Source organism: Musca autumnalis, unplaced genomic scaffold (assembly GCF_047663935.1).
Source record: "Musca autumnalis isolate F117 unplaced genomic scaffold, ASM4766393v1 scaffold_4, whole genome shotgun sequence".
Taxonomy (NCBI): Eukaryota; Metazoa; Arthropoda; class Insecta; order Diptera; family Muscidae; genus Musca; species Musca autumnalis.
The window spans coordinates 106,907,873-106,930,095 of record NW_027411977.1 but is presented as its reverse complement, the minus strand read 5'-3'; the positions used below and the strand labels follow the sequence as shown (position 1 = coordinate 106,930,095).

At 37.1% G+C, this 22,223-nt stretch overlaps 1 protein-coding gene across 4 annotated transcripts in view; it reads left to right on the top strand.

Moving 5' to 3' along the window:
* Positions 1-22,223, top strand: part of Pxn (Peroxidasin) — a 384,372-nt gene that overhangs the window by 237,844 nt on the left and 124,305 nt on the right. For all 4 annotated transcript variants that reach the window (XM_073983523.1, XM_073983524.1, XM_073983526.1 and 1 more), the window contains exons 4-6: positions 55-126; positions 1,071-1,312; positions 15,059-15,970. In XM_073983523.1, the coding sequence (XP_073839624.1) occupies positions 55-126; positions 1,071-1,312; positions 15,059-15,970 (1,226 nt within the window). The remainder of the gene's footprint in view (positions 1-54; positions 127-1,070; positions 1,313-15,058; positions 15,971-22,223) is intronic.

Below are 22,223 nucleotides of genomic sequence, written 5' to 3'. Positions count from 1 at the left end.
TGTTTTCCATTCTCTTTTACATGTTATGCTGCTGCAATTAATTTACCCTCACAGCTATCTGGAAAACAATGATATCTGGCAAATAGATGCTGATACATTTGCCAATCTACCGGTCTTGAATCGCCTGTAAGTACTGCTATCAATCAATCATTCATTCGTTTTGTTTATAAATGCTCAAATACGGGAGGAACTATTGCCATGGATGCTTTCGCCACAATCAAACAAGCCATGAGTTGGATATACTGGTCGTCCATTACTTTCAATTAAAATGAGATTATTAGAATTGGACGAAACAGTCAATTTCTCTGAAGTAAGACTACTTAGTTAGAATAGATTGAAGTCAGTTGGAAACGGGTGACACATTTTTTCGTCTATTACGGTTTGACAAAGACCAGAGAGACCTTCTATGGGGGATATATTAAGTCATGGAAATACACCAACAAAACTCTGATGAAAAGTTGTATACCTCCATCGAAGACTAAATACAAAATCTCTGTCATTTTGGTGCGATATTGCGACCACAACTTTGAAAATACCGCAAATCAGGAGGTATCGTTCTATGGGGGCTACATGAAAACTTGGACCAATACAAACAATTTTCATTTGGAATTTTTTATACACTTATCGAATTCGAAATATAAAATTTCTGCCATTTCGTTCCGATATTAAGACCACAACCTACAAAATACCGAAAATCGGGAGGTACCGTAGGTACCGAGGATATCACACTAATATTAGAGCATATATTTAATCTTTACATGGACGACCAGTATCATCTACAATTTTCCATTATTTTCAGATTCAGTTTTGGTTTGTTTTTGTTTCATATATTTAAATTTATTTGAATTTTTTCAAGTAACTGTTTTAATAATTCTCCCCTTTCTATTCTCTTTTTTTCTTTAAACCATCGATGACTGTAATTTCCGATCACTGATGCTGTTTTATATGGTTGATTTTTCGGCTTCCGTCTTTTAATGGTGATGATGACGATGATGACTGTATTGATGATACTCTACAAATGCACCATTGCCATCGGTATAACACATCTCTAAACCATATTGGTTTCACAGTTTCATGTTTAAAAATAAACTCACTACTCTACCGCCGGATACATTCACACGGTTACCAAGTTTAAAACGCCTACGACTCGAAGACAATCCAATTGACTGTAATTGTGGCATTTACTCATTATGGCGTCACTACCAACAGCATCCGCAACGTAAGCTCATCACCATAGCATTGACTTGTGAAACACCAGCCGCACTGTATCGTTATGGATTTAACGGATTACAAGAGTCTCATTTCCACTGTAGTAAGTACAATATCCCAAATATTATCATCGAAACCCCAGATGGGCACACACATACATATATGTATGTATGTACGTATAAGACTTTGTTTTCACAAATCCCACTTGTTGGAGTAACTAGTGGCGAACTAGCATTTTTACTGGTTATAAATTATAAAAAAACAAGTAAGAAAAGTCTGTAGTCGGACGGAGCCGACCATGGGATACCCTATACCACAATCCCTGGACAATCGCTCTCCACGGAACTTCTTTTCAATGATTGTAAAAATTTAATTATCAAATATCAGAGATGTAATGTATAATACTTATGACCAAAACCAAAAAGTTATCTAGCATGACAAAGACATTTTTGTAGCAGGAAAGGACAATTTTTGTAGCAGGAAAGGAAACATTTCACGATCATCACCAAAAACTATTCATTTCTATTCTGGCCCGAACCCAACCTCCTTCAAAATTCGTTACAATCGGTCCATAATTGCGGCCTTAAGCTTGTTTACAATTGTACATGGACGGATACACATCGCTAAATCGCTTTATCTCCTCGAGGTAGGAATAAATAAGGGTTCTAGGACGAATATTTCGTGGTGTTACATAAACTTTTGGAGAGACAATATATTGCATAGGATAAAAATGTGGTTCTTTACACAGAACCCATTATATATGAGGCAGTAGGGCCGTTATCTAGCAAACACTTTATTGTAATTTACACCAGAGGAAAGGTCAGTAGGTTTTTCCCATATGTAGGCTACTTTGCGAAATATATATGTCCTCAAGGAATTAAAATATCGACCAAAAATAAAATTTTTATATTTTTCAAACAAAAGTAATTGTCCATTTCACCCGCTAAAGAATATCAGATCATCATTCAAAATTTTTCGACCCATACTCTTACCCGGTGCAAAATTTCGTGACTAATAATTGGCATATATTGAAAGGTCAAGCTTTCCACTTTCAAGAGTATCTCACTTGTCCGGAATGTCACTTCCAGGAATTGAGATATAAGTTGTATATTAAAAATTTTCACAATTTTCACACAAAAGTTTTGGTCCATTTAACCCTTTCAATATTATCCGATCGTCATCTCAAATTGCAAGCTTCTCCTTTGTGATATACTCTTACCTTATTTAAAATTACGCGTAGATCGGACTATTATTGAGACCTACAGAGCCGCTAGAAAATTGGATAAATATTATGTTTTTGGTCCATATCACCCGCTAAATATTTCACAATCATCACCAATAAGAATAGGGATCTATTCTGATCTGAACCCGACCTCCATACAAAATTTCGTGACGATCGGTCCATAATTGCGGCCTGGAGCGTGTTTACAATTTATAATGGACAGACGGACGGACGGACTGACGGACGGACACACATCTCAAAATCGCTTTATCTCGTCGAGATATGAAGATTGGTATACCACATTGGGGGTCTCCGACGAATATTTCGCGGTGTTACATGAATTTTTACCAAAACAAACTTATAATACCCTTTTCTACATTGTGGTATAGGGTATAAAAACACGTAAAATAGTACAAGGGGCACTAAAAACCTTCTGGCCTAGGCAACACGCAGTGTCATTTAACTTTTATTAAAAAGTTTGGCAGTTTTTAGCCAAAGCGTGCTCAGAACAGTTTAACATACGACCATGTGTTGGGTTGTTTACTGTGACTTGAAAAAAATTACTTTGCAAAAAAATGGAATTTACTTTACTCGTCCGGTAATTTTTCACAATTTTCGGCGGGGATAATTACGACAAGAGTGCATTGATCAAATTAAAACTTTATATACCGATAAAGGGCTATCCTATATCACTATGAAAAACTGGTTCAATCGTGGCCAAAACTCGCAAGCCGTGCGTGAACGGATAATACAAGATCGTCATGTTATATACCGTAAGATAGAGGCATCCTTCGTCATTTCTTCCACCAACTACCATTTAATATTGCATGAACACCTGACCGGCTAGATCCGGCAAAATTGGTCAATTCCTCAAAAAAAGGCTCTTGTGGATTGGTGCAAAGAAACTGTGATTAAGAACAATCGGGGTGCTTCAAACAAATAAAACAGGAATCCATCGTTTGGGTCTTCGAAAGCGAGCCAAATCCAACGAAAGTTGTTCATGTAAGAAGCACTTCGAAGAAAATGGTCGCCTGTTTCTTCGGTAAAACTAATTGTGTGGCGATTGTAAGGCTTGAGAAATATATGCTGTAAAAACGTTCAAAACCATGTTTTGGAGATGTCTTAATCAAACAAATGTAAACAACCCAACACATGGTCGTCATGAGTACGCTTAGGCTAAAAACTTTTCAACTTTCCAAAAAAATGTCAAATGACGCCTGGTGACACTGCCTGTTGCCTAGGACAGAAGGTTTTTCAGTGTCCCTTGTACCAGTGGATTTTGCAATGAACCCTTAGCCTATGAATAGAAGATACTAAAAAAGGAGACTTCTCTCACATCAATGAGAGCACGCCGATTCATATTGGCTCAATGATATGGCACCTACGTTTTATAGTCGAGAAGTTTTGCATGGCTGAAATACACCGTCAAAGATTTTAATGATCTGTACAGGGAATTATTTATTTGTTCAAAAAGTTTATTATAATGAAACTAGCTGGCCCAGGTCCGCGTTGCTGGTCCGTTTTTTGGTTTAATTTATCTATTGTTGATACCTCTAGATTGACGATAATTATGTATTCGTTTCGAAAATAAATCGATGTGTTGACGTGACCCTCATATAATGGTTTCTCCAGATTTTATATATTTTACCTTCCACCTTAAGATGGTGGGTATAACTAACATTTTGATTCCGTTTGTAGCACATCGAAGTCTTCGTCGCACAGTGGTTCAGAATCGTTTTTTCCTGGTCAAAACTCTGTAATTTTTGAAATAGAGATATTTTCATAATTATTTTTGTTCGATAACACTTTCAGCATTCCAGCACATAAAAAGCTACCAAATTCGGTATAGCGGTTGCAGAGGAAGTTACAAATTTGAGTTTTTTTTCATATTTTGCATCAAAATAGTGTTTTGAGTTTTTCATATGTCCTAACTATTTAAAAAAAAACAAACCTCAATAAACAATCCATAAAAATACAGAAAATTAAAAAAAAATTGTTTTGTTTAAAAAAAAAAAACTATTTTTTTTCAGAAAATTTAAAATTTTTTCCAAAATTGAAAAAAATACTCCTTGGGTTTTCATAAAACTTTATGTTGCATCAACAATATATATTTTCAGATTTTTAAAATACACTATTTTGCTTTTAGAATATGATTGCTCCTACAATATCTCTTCTCTGCGTGTGGAGTATGATTACAATTGTTAATGGACGGACAGACGTACACACATTTCAAAATCGCTTTATCTCATTGAGATATGAATTTTGGTATGCCACATGGGAGTCTACGACGAATATTTTGCGGTGTTACATGAATTTTCGGAAACCCAAACTTATAACACCCTTTCCACATTGTGGTGTAGCACATAAAAATCCAGCATAGAATGGTCGGTAATGATCCCCGTAGAGCAGTGCCTCCTGAGGATGAGTATTTTCGACGATTTTAGGCATATTCATCAACCGAAATGGCATGGTATTTGTTCACCCTTGGAGGCATAAAACATCTGCAGAAAATTATCGGTATAGTTCCTAGTTATGATATAGCTAACAAAGAACCGTTCCTCTCGATTTTCGACATTTTGGAGGTTTTATTTTCGTTATTTCACGAAATGGCTACAATTTCGTATTTAGCCTTTGTTGTGGGTATAAAACATTCACCCATAGAAAATTCGGTACACGTCCATGTTATTTATATAGCCTTCAAAGAACGGTACCTTCCGATCTTCAAGGTATTTTCATGGTTCTAGCCACATTATTCAAACAAAATAGCAATATTTGGTATTTAGTATACCTTGGAGGTATAAAATGTCCCTGTACATACAAAATTAGGTACATACAAAATTCCAAATGCAAGAAATAGTGCCACACTTTTAGAAAAAGAACAAATAAATGATCTGTTCCAGAACTGCAAGAATCTACTAATTTCTACTATTTTTTCCGATAACATAAAGGAAAAATTTTTATCGTAGTAAAAACTAGTTGATTCTTGCTGGTTATGGAACAGAGCATTTATATAATCTTATGTAGAAACTCATCACATAACCCTAATATTTATATAGCCTACACCGCAATGTGGGGAGGGCATTATATGCTGCTTTTGGTCCAAAGTTTGTAACAAGTCGAAATAATAACAGTAGACCTATGCCTCGACAAGCGGAGTCGATCTGGATTTATGTATGTGTCCGTCTGTTTGTCCATCTGTAATCACGTTTTAAGTCACAATTTTAATCGGGTTGTCATGAATTTTTGGTGGAGGTCCCACAGAGGAAGAAGCCTGTTGATTTTGGTCATGGTCAAATAATAGTCAGGAGTAGGAGTGGAAATAAAGTGATGTGGGGAAATAGTCAACGGGGTATGCCAAAAGAAAATCCTGACAATGGGAGTAATCTAACCTTTATAATGATGGAATGTAGTTTTCGTAGGTAATCAAACAGGAGATTGCGAAAAAGTCGCTGATTATCCTAATTTTCTATTTTTTGTGGATTTTAATTGTAACGACGAATATGCCAGCCTTGATTGGTGGCATATCAACAAAAAATAACCAATATTAAAGTAGACTTTCTCAGCTTTAAATTGGTCTCACTTGTGTTATCAATAGTAGTTAAACACTGAAGATATAGAAAAAGTCTTTCAGCTATCCGAATTTCCAATTTGTGGAATTTACTTTCCATGGCGGATATAGCTGATTTTGTCAGACATATTTCAAAATGTTGATGGTCAAACATGAGAGTTATTGCAAAAAGTGCTAAGATATTTCGAGCTTTCGGACCATGTTAGGAAGAATGGACTTGCCCACGAAAAATATAATAAGTTTGGACAAAATAATACGATCAAGAGAATTGCACGTATAATTTTTTGAAGTTTTGTGGTTTAGCACCGGAAGGAATGAACCGATAATAACCATCTCCCCCGAAAAACTTGTTCACGAGAGCAACATGTTGCAAAAAATCACACCTTTCTGAAAATTCATATTCGAATCTGATCTAGATCTGTTAGATCCTAATCTGGTAGAAATATTAAGGAGTTATCGTGCACAACATTTTTGTGAAATGGGTTGAACTGTTGTGGGAAGCTACCGGAAAGAGTGCAACAATATGGTCCATTATCGAACATGATCTGTGTTTGTTTGATCCGTTCGAGAGTGACTTCGACTGTAATTATGTTGGTTCTGTTAGCCTTAAGTGATATGTAGGCAGCGGAATTTTATGCAACCACAATTTTTGGTGCGAATTTGGCTTCTGATTAAATTGCAATCGAAACATATGACATATGCAAAATTATGCAAAATGCATACATTTTTTCATATATTTTACATATTTTCTTATGCAACAGATATATCAATAATAGGTACAAATATGTTTGTATGTAAAATTTTTCTGTTTAAAATTATTTTCAGACAAGTCAATAAAATAGAGAAATGAATAATCACAGCCTCAACCTTCAAAATACCGAAAATCGGGAGCTATCGTTATATGGGGGCTATATGAAGGCCTGAACCTAAACCGACAAATTTTAGGTGGTTAAGTTGTTTACCCCCAAGGAATACTTAGCACAAAATTTCAGCCATTTTGGACGGATATTGAGGCCACCACCTTAAAAATACCGGAAATCAGGAGGTGCCGGACAATGGGGGCTATATGAAGACGTGGACCTATACCGACAAATTTCAGGTGGAAAGTTTTATACCCTCAAGGCAAACTTAATACAAAATTTCAGCCATTTCGGAGGGATATTGAGGCCACAACCTTCTAAATACCAGAAATCCAGAGGTACCGTTTTACGGGTGCTATATGAAGACGTGGACCTATACCGACACATTTCAGGCGGAAAGTTTTATACCTCAAAATAGCAGAAATCCGGAGGTACCGTTCCATGGAGGCTATATGAAGACGTGGACCTGTACCAAATTTTATGTGGAACGTTTAATACCCCAAATGAAGACCAAATACCAGATTTCAGCCATTTCGGAGGATTACAGTGGCCACAACCTTCAAAATAGATAAAATCGGGAGGTTGCGTTCTATGGGGGCTATATGATGGCGTGGACCTATACAGTGAAATTTAAGGTGGAAAATTTTATACCCCCAACGAAGACTAAATACAATATTTCAGTCATTTCGGTGGGATATTGAGGTTACAACTTTCAAAATACCGGAAATCGGGAGGAACCGTTCTATGGGGGCTATATGAAGACGTGGACCTATACAGACAAATTTCAGGTGGAAGGTTTCATTCTCCCAACGAAGACTTTACACAAAATGACAGCCATTTAAGTGTGATGTTGAGGCCTTCAAAATACCGGAAATCGGGAGGTACCGTTCTACAGGTGCTATATTTAGACGTGGACCCATGTGGACAAATTTCGGGCGTAAAGTTTCATAGCCCTAACGAAGACTTAATACCACATTTCAGTCATTTCGGTGGGATTTTTAGACCACAAATCCTTGTATATATTTTTGTATATGCTCATTTTATGCAAATATGTTCAAATATGTAAAAATATACACGATATGCAAAATATGAAAAAATTTATGGACCTAATTCGTTTTATTTTGTGATAAAACGAGTTTCTATATAATCAGATTTTCTGTACGACCATCCTAACCTTATATGCATTTGCATAGGATTCCGCTGTCTAGTGATATGGTATTATAAGCCAGGGTGCGAATAAGTTTAGTATCTCCAAAAAAGAAATTTCATTCCGTGAACAACTTATGCACGGGGTAGTGGTGTTGGCTATCACATAGTCGTCCCCGTGCCGAATTTAGCCTTTGCTTACATGTTGATTGATCAAGCCTTGCGTATAATATAACTATAGCTATTACTATATACTATGTTCTTGTAACCGCCTCATGCCATCATTGAATACATATTACTCAATAATACTGTGTGCCTGTGTGTAATATAAGATTACTAGATTAATTACTATCTAGGTACATAACTACACAAAAAATTCAAACTTATTGAGCAAGCGGGAAGCTATCGATTTCCATTCAACTACTTTCGCAAAATAGTGATAGTGTTTAAGTGAAGTTCAATCCATTTGGAAAGGAGTAGAAACGTAACGTTTTTCACGTTTGTCTACCTTTCCAACGGTGGCATTTGTGTGTACAGAAATCGGTAATACAGAATGCATCCCACATATATATGTATATATTATGTACATACATGCAATATGATTCTTAGATCTAACATGAACTTCACATTTCACGTCCATACATACATACATATACATTAATGAACAACTACCCAGCAAACCAAATGTCTGACGTCCGACACGTCTGAACAATTTCGGAAGCAAAGTCGTTCAGATTTCGTTCCGATTTCTAAACGATTTTTCGGAGAAGAAACAGTTCAGATTTTGTACCGATTTCGGAACGAATGTCGGTAAAAATTTCCTTTCCGAATTTCCCAAGGATTTTCTTCAGATTTCGTTACGAAATCGGACCGAAATCGATCCAATGTCGCTCCGATATTTCGTTCCGATATTATGTCAACCACTTCATACAACTTTCGTTAAGATATCGTTACGATTTCGGATCAGATATCGGACGTATCGTCCGAATTTTGTTCCGATTTCGTTACGATGTCGGTACGATTGGTTTGCTGGGTAAGCATATGTAAGAGTATACCTTTATCCACACATTCGTAGGTATGTGTGATTGTATGCTAAAATCACATTAGTACTCGAGTAGATGGGGAAATCAGGAAAATCGATACCGATGATATTTTGTGCAAATAATTGCTTCTCGTGAAAAAGCAATTACAGTGAATTACTGATACTTCCAAAAACAGAAACATACCCAGTAAACCAAACGGCCAAAGGAACGAAATCGGCTCGAATTTCTAACGCTCTTTCCTGATTCCCAACGAAAATCCCACCAAAATTCGTAAAAAAATTATATGGAGAGGTTAAAGAAAGGAAGGGGAATTTTTTGCAGCCAACTCGAAAAGAATTCCTATGCGATATCTGTACGATTTGGTGTGCCTCTCTTTGGTGTGAAATTCTTTAAAATTGAGTGTTTTAGGAGGGATCCAATAATGTCGACCATTAAAAATAGATGTAGAAAGTATGTCATACATTACAGAGATACGCGAATAATATGCTTCTTTTACCAAAAATAGACTGTGGAGGCACATCCGCGTTTTTTGAAGAATCTATTTGATGAGAGCTACTGAAATCGGATGCACATCAAAATTGTATGCACATTGCGCGACTTTTATCCACTTTAAGGTTTTTTGCATTGTGTGATGCAACTGACGGCACACGCTAACTGAAACATCGAAATATTGAAAGAGATTGATTCGGATGTGCATTAACTGATTTTAACTAATTCGCGAATAACACTTTTTTTAATTCTCATATAATTTGAATGATTGTAATTTCAATATTACTGTAAATTTCATATTCTCGCATCGGCCAATTTTGTGAACGAGAACGGATTTGAAACCAAATTTGTATACCCTCAGCATTTTGCTACGAGGATATATACACGTTCATTCGGGCAAACTGTGCCTCATCGAAGTAATAGTTTTAGACCCCAAGTATGTTTGGACGAGATGTGTTTCAGACAATTTGGAGTCGATTAAGCCATGTCCGTCCGTCTGTCTGTCCGTCTGGCGAACGAATAAACCGATTTGGTCCAAAATTTGGCGTTAGTAATAGTTTATCCAAACTTAGTTTAAGTTCGAAGATGAGCCATATCGGTCCACTCCTTCAGATACCTCCCCCACAAACGTTCAAAAATATTCGGAAAAATAGTGTTCACGATAACTCTTGACGTGAGTAACCGATTTGGTCCATACTTTGCATATCGTGAAATTTCTACCAGGCATAGATGAGATTCCACCCGCCTTGCATGCTGAAGGTCGTGGGTTCAATTCCCCTGCCAGGCAACTTCCACATTTCAACGGTGGCAATATACCCTTCAGTAATGTTGGCGACATTTCCTGAGTATTTCAGCCATGTACAACTTCTCTAAAAGTGGTGTCTTAAGACACGCCTTTCTGACTCGGCGATAAACAGTAGACCCATATCATAGAACTGATAATATGAATCGGGGTGCACTCATTGAAAAAGTTTCATTTCACGAACGGAACGGGACGGGTACAAAAGTATATGTATATGGGCTGAAAGAGCACACTCTCAGGCATCATTATACGGAAACGAAACTTTTTTCCATGCTGTTCTATAAAAATTCTAACCCACTAAAATTAGAATTTATATGTAGCCAAAATGGTTCATCTTTCTATTACGAAATAATGAAAATAATATATAACGTGTTGAATTCATACATACATATATTCCCACATCCCCTACTCGTAAGGAACAAGGGTTAGTTCGCAATCATATAAATAAATACAGAGGAAAACTAGTGCCCAGGGGAAGTGGTGTATGGTATCACATGGTAGGCCCCTTCCGTCTATAGCCCTCTTTTACTTATTATATTTTCTTTTTAAATTCTTACACCGTGCCAACAGCAATCGAGAAGATAAATATCAATTGCCATGTTACATTTAAAGTTGAATTCGTTATTGAATACCATCAATATACTATTCAGAATTTATGATGAAAAACAATGCTGAAAGGCATTTTAGTCATACGATACATGTCAAAATAATGATCATTCCTATCCATCTCAGCCGTCATCTATACATTCAACAAACAATCCCGTAAATATACGAGGGCAGTTCGGAAACTTCTTAGCCTAGCACAAAAAGCGCGGTATAATCAGAAAAAAGTTATGTGTTTTGGAAACTTCCATCTCTGTTTCGATCTGGCAACTCCTTCATATAGAAACAGGTGTTCAAAAAAGACGCATCCGCAATTTTTTTACAATGGAAAAATTAGAAATGCGTGCTGTCATTAAATATTTACATAAAAAAGGTTTATCGGGACAAGAAATTCATAATGATATGGTGAATGTGTTAGGTGAAAGTGCTCCTTCATATGCAACAGTAAAAAATTGGGTTGCTGAATGTAAACGTGGTCGTACAAGCATTGAAGACAAACCACGTAGTGGACGTCCAAAAACAGCAACAACAACAGAAATTGTAGCCAAAGTGCATGATATGGTATTAAATTGCTAATATCATGGGCATCTCAAATGATCGAGTCCATTTAATTTTGCATGAAGAACTACAGATGAAATAGCTTTCTGCAAGATGGGTGCCGCATTTGTTAACAGTCGATCAAAAACGCATAAGAATGAACATTTCTCAAGCTTGTTTGGATCATTTTAAGCGAAATAAAATTGATTTTAAGTGTCGTTTCATAACTGTTGATGAGACATGGATCCACCACTATACTCCAGAGACAAAAGAACAATCCAAACAATGGACTAAAGCTGGAGGAAGTGCCCCAAAGAAGGCAAAAACAATTCAATCGGCTGGTAAGGTTATGGCAACGGTTTTTGGGACTTCAAAGGTATTTTATTGATTCACTATCTGCAAAAGGGATCAATTAAATGTACAAATTCGAGAAAAACGTCCTGGCTTACAACACAAAAAAATAATTTTTCATCAAGACAACGCACCAGCGCACACGAGTGTTTTAACAATGGCTAAAATCAATCAAATTCTTGACCACCCACCTTATTCTCCTGATTTAGCTCCCAGTGACTTTTACTTGTTCCCAAATCTAAAAAATTCCTTGCTGGCAAGCGTTTTACCTCAAATGAAGCTGCAATTACAGTTGTAAACCACTATTTTGAAGACCTTGAGGAAAACTATTTTAATCAAGGGATAGAATTGCTAGAAAAGCATTGGACTAAGTGTATTGAAAATAAAAATATTTTTGAAAAACTAACTATTCTCTTTCATTAATAGGCTAAGAAGTTTCCGAACCGCCCTCGTACATACGTATGTACATTAGGGTAATGACTTTTTTTACAACCTCATATCCCTGTATCACAGCGTGATGAGTTTATACATAAGATTACATAAAATCTTAATTATAAGGTGATTCGGTGAAAAAAGGTCACGCCTTAAAAGCTTTTAAAGTTTTTATATATGAGCTTTTTTGAATTTGTTTTCAAATCACTTTAAGCACATACGTATATAACTTAAAAGCAGCTTTAGCCACACGACATAAGTGTTTGTTTCTCATCAATCTTTTATGTCATACATATATAAAATGTTTCCATATCAATATTTAAATGGAATAAAAGTTATTTTAGTCCTTAATGGGCAATAGGTTATTCAATCGTCACGGTGCGCCTTAACTAATTTTAAATGGAAGGTGCTTACACCTGGGAAGTTTTTGCAGATTCTGAAACTACAATGCTCATAGATGAGAAATATCAAGAAACAAAAAAAAATCGACGGAGGGATTTTCAAATAAATCGCGATTAAAGTTCACATTTTTAGGGGTTCTTTAGGTTTTCACGATTTTGCTTGGAAACCGCTAGTCCTATGTACATGGGCCTAAAGAAAATGGTGTAGCTGAGAAAATTCTCCACAAGATCGACCTTTATGATATTTTCGTAGATTTTACCGTTTTTGAGATATAGAAGTTCAAATTGAGAAAATGCACTGACTGTATCGCGTCCATATAAAACAATGTAATTACTGCAATTTCCCAAATTAAACTTATATATCTTGAAAATGGTACAACCTAGGAAGAAATAAATCATCCAATCTTGTAGAGATTTCAGTTTCAACATTTTCTTTAGTCCCATTTTGATATGACTTGCGGTTTTCAAGCAAAATCGTGAAAACCTAAAATAACCCTAAAATTGTGAATTTTGATCGCGATTTATTTAAAAATCCCTCCGGCGATTTTTTCTTTTTTTTATTTTTTTCGTTTTTTATTTTTCTCATCTATGAACATTGATGTTTCAGAATCCGCGAAATCTTTGCATGTAAGCGATTTTCGTCAAAAGTTAGTTAAGGCACACTGAGCATGATATTGTTTTATAAGGAGACGATACAGTCAGTGCATTGTCTCAATTTGAACTTCTATATCTCAAAAACGGTAAAACCTACGAAACTACCATAAAGGTCAATCTTGTGAAGAATTTTCACAGCTACAACATTTTCTTTAGGCCATTTTACATAGGACTAGCAGTTTCCAAGCAAAATCGTGAAAACCTAAAGAACCCCTAAAAATGTGAACTTAAATCGCGATTTATTTGAAAATCCCTCCGGCGATTTTTTTTGTTTCTTGATATTTCTCATCTATGAACATTGTAGTTTCAGAATCTGCAAAAACTTCCCAGGTGTAAGCACCTTCCATTTAAATTTGGTTAAGGCACACCGTGTCGTGCAACCGGAAATAATTTTTTGAGATTTTTTTTTTCATTTTACAGTACACGGTGCTCTTGAATTAACATTAAATTGAACTTGCTTACACCTGTGAAGTTTTTGCGGATTCTGAAACTACAATGATCATAGATGAGAAAAATCACTAACGAAAAAATCGTCGGAGCGCGTTTTTTAGGCTTTCACGAGTTTTGCTTTGCAACCGCAAGTCCTATCGAAATGGGATTAGAAAAAATATTAAAGCTTTGAAAATTCTCTACAATTTGAAGTTGAAATTGGGACAATACGCTAACTGTATCGCCTCCTTACAAAACAATGTCATGTAGGCTGCGCCCTAACTAACTTTAAATTAAAACCGCTTACACCTGGGAAGTTTTTGTAGATTCTGAAACAGCAATGTAAATAGATGAGAAAAAAATCCAAAAACAAGAAAAAGTCGCTGGAGGGATTTTTAAATAAATCGCGGCCCAAGTTCACATGTTTAGGTTTATTTTAGGTTTTCGCAATTTTGCTTGAAAACTGCAAGTGCTATCAAAACGAGGCTGAAGAAAATGTTATAGCTGTGCAAATTCGCTAGAGAATTGACCATCATGATTTGTTCTTAGGTTTTACCATTTTTGAAATATAGAGGTTCAGGCACATTTTTATTTTTTTTTTTTGCTAGGTTGAAAATTCTGAAAATTCTCTATATGATTTTCTTTGGTAATTTTTTCATAGGTTGTACCATTTTTGAGATATATAAGTTTATGTTGGGAAATCAAAGTGGTTTGCCTTTGACTTTTGCGCGAGACTTTTTTTGTTAATTAACAGGACAGGGGCCACCGTGGTGCAATGGTTAGCACGTCCGCCTTGCACTCAGATGGTCTGCGGTTCGAATCCCAGGCCAAGCAACATCAAAATTTCAACGGTGGCAAAATTCCCCCTCAGTAATACTGGCGACATTTCCTGAGTAATTAAGCCATGAAAAACTTCTCTACAAGTGGTGTCGTAAGACACGCCGTTCGGACTCGGCAATAAAAAGTAGGTCCCATATCGTTGAGCCAATATGAATCGGCGTGCACTCATTGATATGAGAGAAGTCTCCCTTGTCCCATCTGGGATGTTTGTGGAACAATTATATATATAACAGGAAATCACTTTTGAGAAAAAAAGGGTAAAAAAGTCATTACCCTAATGTACATAACTATTAATAGTTGCTGCAAGCAATGATGAAAACAGAAAATGCAAAAAATATCATTGAAACGTTTAACATCGGCATGAAAACATATTTCCACTATTTTCTGATAGTTCACATCATCACAACTCGAATGTTTTTTTGTTTTTCTTTTTTTGTAATTTTTTTTTTTTTTGCTTGTCTCGCCTTTTCAGAAAAACCGGAAATTGTCACAGCACCACACGACATGCATTTAACAGCAGGTGAAAGCGTTGAATTGCCATGTCGCATGGTTGGAGATCCACAACCGGAAATTATTTGGATGCAAAACACCAACGAAATCTCGCAGGACTATGCGCCGAAAATGCAGGTGATGCCCACGGGCACGCTCAAAATAAACGATGTCAATGCAAATGATATTGGGATTTATGAGTGTATTGGGCGCAACGAAGTTGGCGAGACACGTACACAACCCATACGTATGATGGTGGACAATGACATTCCCATTCATGGACTTGGCAATAGCAACACCAATAACAACAACTATCATTATATCAGCAATAGTAACAACAATAATCAACTATGGAATCAGCCGCAAACACCAGTCCAGCCACTTCCAGTCAGTGCTGTAGAGCATTATGGTACAAATGCCAGACTATATCCGGATTCAATACACAATACCGGCAACACCAACACCAACAACAACAATAACAACGACTACAATGCTGGTTTTGAGGAACAATTGCAACCCTTTAGCACTTGGCACAGGCCCATTCAAACACCAACGCGACAACAAACATCGAGGCCAACGCCAACAACACGACAACCCACAACACAACAACCCCAGCCTCAGGCACCCGTATTTGTTCTCTCGCCCTCAGATGCAATTGTCGCTTTGAATGGCGACCCAGTACGTTTGGATTGTTTGGCTTCTGGTCTACCCATTCCAGAGATACTCTGGTATTTCAATGGTCGTCTGGTGGCACAATCAACCGACGCATTGCGTATTCAAGCTAACGGAAGTTTAGTTATTGTCAAGCCAACACTGCTACAGGCGGGAACATATCGTTGTGAGGCTACCAATTCTCTGGGTAGTATTCAAGCTACCGCCAATATTGATGTAAAAGGTAAGTTTTGTTTGTAGCCGAAAGTGAGAAGGAATTGTATTTTTGTATGATTTAATTATTTAAATCAACTTACAGTGGATAGGTTAACATTAAATTAAGTAAGAATATTACAATTTACAAACAAAGTAATTTTTAGGAAGTTTTTATTTATACTTGTACATACATATGTTCAATAAACATTACACGGTGTGCATTAACCAAATTTAAATGGAAGGTGCTTACACCTAAGAAGTTTTTGCAGATTCTGAAACTACAATGCTCATAGATGAGAAATATCAAGAAACAAAAAAATCTCCGGAGGGATTTTCAAATAAATCGCGATTTAAGTTCACATTTTTAGGGGTTCTTTAGTTTTTCACGATTTTATTGTAGCTGAGAAAATTCTCCACAAGATTGACCTTTATGATATTTTCGTAGGTTTAACCGTTTTTGAGATATAGAAGTTCAAATTGAGACAATGCACCGACTGTATCGCCTCCTTATAAAACAATATCATCCTCAGTGCTCCTTAACTAACTTTTGATGAAAACCGCTTATACATGGGAAGATTTCGCGGATTCTGAAACGGCAATGTTCATAGATAAGAAAAATAAAAAAACAGAAAAAATCGCTGGAGGGATTTTTAAATAAATCGCGATCAAAATTCACAATTTTAGGGTTTTTTTAGGTTTTCACGATTTTGCATGGAAACCGCAAGTCGTATCGAAAAGAGTTTAAAGAACATGTTGCAGCTGTGAAAATTCTCTAAAAGACCGACCTTTAGGTTTTTTCGTAGGTTTTACCATTTTTGAGATATAGAGGTTCAGTTCAAATTTTTTGGTTTTTATCGTAAGTCTTCAAGATTTTGCTTGGAAACTGCAAGTCATATCAAAATAGGACTAAAGAAAATGTTGAAGCTGTGAAAATTCTCTACAAGACTGGATGATTTATTTTTTCCTTGGATGTACCATTTTTAAGATATATTAGTTTAATTTGGAAAATTGCAGTAATGCCATTGTTTTATAAGGAGGCGATACAGTCAGTGCATTGTCTCAATTTGAACTTCTATATCTCAAAAAGGTTAAAACCTACGAAAATATCATAAAGGTCAATCTTGTGGAGAATTTTCACAGCTACAACATTTTTTTAGGCCCATTTACATAGGACTCGCACTTTCCAAGCAAAATCGTGAAAACCTAAAGAATCCCTAAAAATGTGAACTTAAATCGCGATTTATTTGAAAATCCCTCTGGCGATTTTTTTGGTTTTTTGATATTTCTCACCTATGAGCATTGCAGTTTCAGAATCTGCAAAAACTTCCCAGGTGTAAGCAATTCCATTTAAAATTAGTTAAGGCGCATCGTGTTTAGTAAGAAAGATATTCAAATGTTAAACCACTAAAAAAATTGTCTGTCGGTTTTGCTGATAGAGATATCAAAAACCATTAATCTATTATTAATGGGTTAACCCAGACGTCCAGCTCAAAAAATCTAACTTTTCATGTATTTTTTCAAGAACAAGTTAGAACAGCCTATGTGAATCGACACTTTTATCTACAGACAGATCGAATACTGGCTGCAAAACCAAAATTCTTTTTCCCTTTAGGACATTTGAACTTGCGATCATTTGGACCACTATGTCAGGAAGCATAGACTTCGAAAAAACAAAATATCGCTGCGAACAGGAGCATAAGGAGAGGCATCGGTATAATTTTCCAAAGATCTGCACTTAAACAATAATGTTGAACTTTTGTTGGGGAGGAACCATAAGAAAAATACCGATGTGAACCATTTTGGAAATTAAACTACATTTGGGTAAAATATTAGGAGATCCCAATTTGGAACAAATCGGTTGCTCCGTTCAACAGACATATCGTGTACCACTTTAGTGTCATTTTTGAATTTTTTCGGAGGGGGTGTGGTTCCCGAAGTTGTGGACCGACATTGCCCATCTTTGAACGTAAACTAACTTTGGACAAAATATTATAATAGTTTCACAAATATCCCAGGAGGGACAAGGGAGACTTCTCTCTCATATCAATGAGTGCACCCCGATTCATATTAAGCTCAATGATATGGGACCTACAGTTTATCGCCGAGTCCGAAAGGCGTGTCTTAAGACACCACTTTGTAGATAAGTTTTACATGGCTGAAATACTCAGGAAATGTCGCCAACTTTACTGAGGGGTATTTTGCCATCATTGAAAATTTGATATTGCCTAGCCGGGGAATCGAACCCACAACCTTGTGCGGACAAGGCGGGTGTGCATACCATTGCACCACGGTGGCACAGAACATTACGAATGCCGAATTTATTTATTATTTTCTCAGGAAGTAACGACTTGCCCCTGAAAAAAACTTGTACCATAGTAAGGGGCCAGTGAATACAAGTTGTCACAACAAAACTCAAAGCGATTCGAGAAGAGGTCTTAAATTGAACTTATCCGAAATTTTGCATGGAAGGCATACCATTGCAAGGCGTGTTTGCACCACGGTGGCACAAAATATTACGAACGCCAAATTTTAGACCAAACCAGTGCGCTGTGCTATAGTGCGTTCCACTCACTACGCATGGTGCCATAGGGACTTTTACAACTTTCGGGCTACTTTCTCAGGATGTAAGGACTTGCCCCAGAAAAAAACTTGTACCATAGTAAGGGGACAGTGAATACAAATTGTCACAACAACAATCAAAGCGATTCGAGAGGAGGTCTTAAACTGAACTTATCCGAAATTTTGCGTGGGAGGCACTCGAAGGAAAGGACATGGAGTCCATATTGAAAACTCATCTATGTATGGACCAAATCGGTTACTCCCTTCAAAAGTTATCGTGCGCACAATTTTTCCGAACATTTTTAACTTTTGTGGGGGAGGTACCCTAAGGAGTTGACCGATATAATCCATCTTCGAACTTATACTATGTTTGGACAAAATATTACGATCGAAAAATTTTGGAGCGAATGGGCCGATCCGTTCGAGAGTTATCGTGCGCCCCAACCACTACACATTTTCGGGTTATTTTCTCAGGAAGTATGGACGTGCGCCTGATAAAACTTGCACCGTCATAATGGGGACAGCGAATACAAGTTGCAAAATCAAGAATCAAGGTGATTCGAGAGCAGGTCCTAAACTGAACTCTTTCGAATTTTTTTGTGAGAGATACCCGAATTAATTGACCGATTGAATCCACATTGGAACCTCATCTATATTTGGCAGAAATTTCACGAAATGCAAAGTATGGACCAAATCAGTTGCTTCCTTTAACAGTTATCGTGCGCACAAATTTTCCGAAAATGTTCCAACTTTTGTGGGGCAGGTACCGAAAATATTACGAAAGGTCAGTTCGACAGTTATCGTGCGCTGCAGCCAGCCAGACAGACAGACGGACTTTAGCCATGTCTAACTCCAAATTGTCTGAAACGGATTTCCTCCAAACACACTTGGGGTCTAAAACCATTATTTTGATGAGGCACATTTTGCCTCATTAGCATAAATGCTGGGGGTATAAAAACGGGTACATCTAGCACCGCATAGCTTACCACAGACCGACATATCGTGTTATATGTGGCCAACGAGGTTTCTTTATTTGCACCCCAAGTGCAAGGTCCTAAAGGCCTTGTTGCTATATCGCAACTTGTGGCAGATAGCTGTGGCATGCGCGGACCAAGTTAACATGCTGTCGAATGTGACCCTTAGAATCTTCGGTCGTAGATTTCGCGACGGATATTTTTATATGCCTCGCGTGGTAAAGTGTGGTAAAATCAGTTAAATTGGAGTTCTGTGAGTCACAAATGACATTAGAGAAGGTACCTGCCACAAAGATCGATTAACGCCGTCTGGAGGAGGTGTAATGCACAAGAGGTATATGTTAAACAGTTCCTGAGATATCAGCCGCCTTGGAGAACTCCCTGTTTCACTCTACGGGGCTTGGACTTATTGTTATTGAATCCCACGTACAATTGGCGTCCGCACATATAATTTATTATCGAACGTTTCAAAATTGGCCGGATGGTAGTCTGGTAGTCAAAGTGGGGACGAACCCAGGGTGTTTTTTGCTGGCATCCTTGCCTGCCATCAGTAACGGGACCGTCCAGTCCATTTTCCAGACATCGGCAACGATGTGGGTTGCTAACGACAAGTTGAGAACATTGGTGAGATTCTCGGCTCAATACTCATCCAGTTGTTTCAGCATTATCACGGAGATTCCATCAGGTCCCAACGCTTTGGATGATTTAGGGTTATATTGTAAATTGTGGTGGTTTTTCCTCAAAGAGATCTAATGCGACGTAGTACCCTTCCCTTCGCCCTGTCACTCCCGGGGTGCACTTCTTCGGATCAGTCGCCAAACGTGACTGAGGTCCTATCTTCCTTCTTTCCAGGTGTTCGAGGGTGACTTAACCGTTGCCCTTAATTCACTTATTCCGGCTCCAATGTTGCAAATCTTTAGATAATTTGCACACTTGTTCCACACATGCTCTCCGACCAACCTGTTAACTTCCAGTGTCAGCTCACTGACTCTGGGGTCACTCAGTCAGGACGAAGCTCATCACACTCGCTTGCTAATTCCGTCGCCTCTGCTGGGACATTTGATCTCACTTCGGATATTCGACCAGCAGCAATGATAATGTCCCGGAAAGTTATTTCTGCATCAGAAGGTTTGGGTAGATCTCTGAAGCGGTTATTAGAGAACTTTTTGATTAGCCTTCTCATGATTGATGAAAGTGTGGCATTCAGAGTTTATGAAATAGGCCGGTCTGCTGATGGAGACGTGTAAAACGTAGAGCTATCAATCTACTTAGCCAACACTATACCCCTCTGGTCATTTCCGAGAACCGAATGCCATTACTAATGATGAGCATTAAAGTTCCCTTGGGGGCCTATAACCTATAGAGTACAGCTATTTATTGTCGGGATGTATACGTTCAACAACTCTACCTCGGCAGTTCCACACCAGACTACTTCTACGATACATGCCATGTATAGATCATTAGAGCCATACTCAAGCGAGCTAGGTCTGTAGCAGGGTCGTATCCATTCATTCATTTTAATATTATACCCAATTTACCCTAATATTTTTATAACCAACACCAAAATGTGGAAAGGGTATTATAAGTTTGATTTTCCGAAAATGCATGTAACGCCGCGAAATATTCGTCGTACACCCCCATGTGGTATACCAAAATTCATATCACGACTAGATAAAGCGATTTTGGGATGTGTGTCCGTCCGTTAATTAAAATTTGTTTTTCGTTCATATTTATTAATGCCTTCTATCTTAATTTGATATTTACATTATTTTTGACATAATTTAAGTATAATATTAATTCAACAGGGTTCACCCAGTGGTTCGCCCATATAGTATAGTTTTTAGATGTGGTAAAATAGTAAAATAATAAGTTATAATATAGTTGTTATGGATCATTTTATGTATATATGTATGTAGTTCTCAAATGAAATCTTGTGGGACCCTCCTTCTCAGTCTTGTGAAAGTATGGGAGGTTGACTTCAAGTTTGCGGCTAAAGGGTTTGGGTGAGCATCTATTCTCAATTTGTACTTTTGAATTTGATATATTTTTTCTTCATTGACAGTTCTCATGTTTAGTTCTTCGTGCAATAGTGAGGAGCTCCAGCAATTTTGCGTAGTGTTTTGGATTGAAATTGTTGTAGAAGTTTAATTGTTGTATTGGAGGCGGTTCCCCATAGCTGGATACCATATGTCCAAATGGGTTTTATAATACATTTATATACGAGTAACTTATTTTCAAGTGACAGTTTTGATTTGGAGCAAAGTAGAAAATTCATTTTATGGATTTGCAAGTCTAGAGTTTTCCTTTTTCTTTTTATATGAGTGTGCCATTTCAGTTTGTTGTCTAAATGTAGACCGAGATATTTTACTTCTTTTTTCTGTGGAAGCTCTATTTGATTCATTTCAACAGGTGGACAGGTTTCGTGGTTGAGAGTGAATGTTATTTGATTTGACTTTGACTCATTTGCTTTTATACGCCAACACTTAAGCCATTGGCATAATGTGTTTAGATATTTTTGGAGCTGAATGCTAGCCATATTCGGATTTTTGTGTACTGCAAGAACAGCTGTGTCATCAGCAAATGTGCCAATAACAGCAGAGTCAGATTGTCGTAGGTCTGATGTAAATAGAAGGTACAGTACTGGGCCCATAACACTTCCTTGTGGGACACCAGCTCTTATACAACAAAGATCGCTATTTCGTCAATCTCGTGTACGTAGGATTATCTGTTTTGAACGTAAGATTTTAT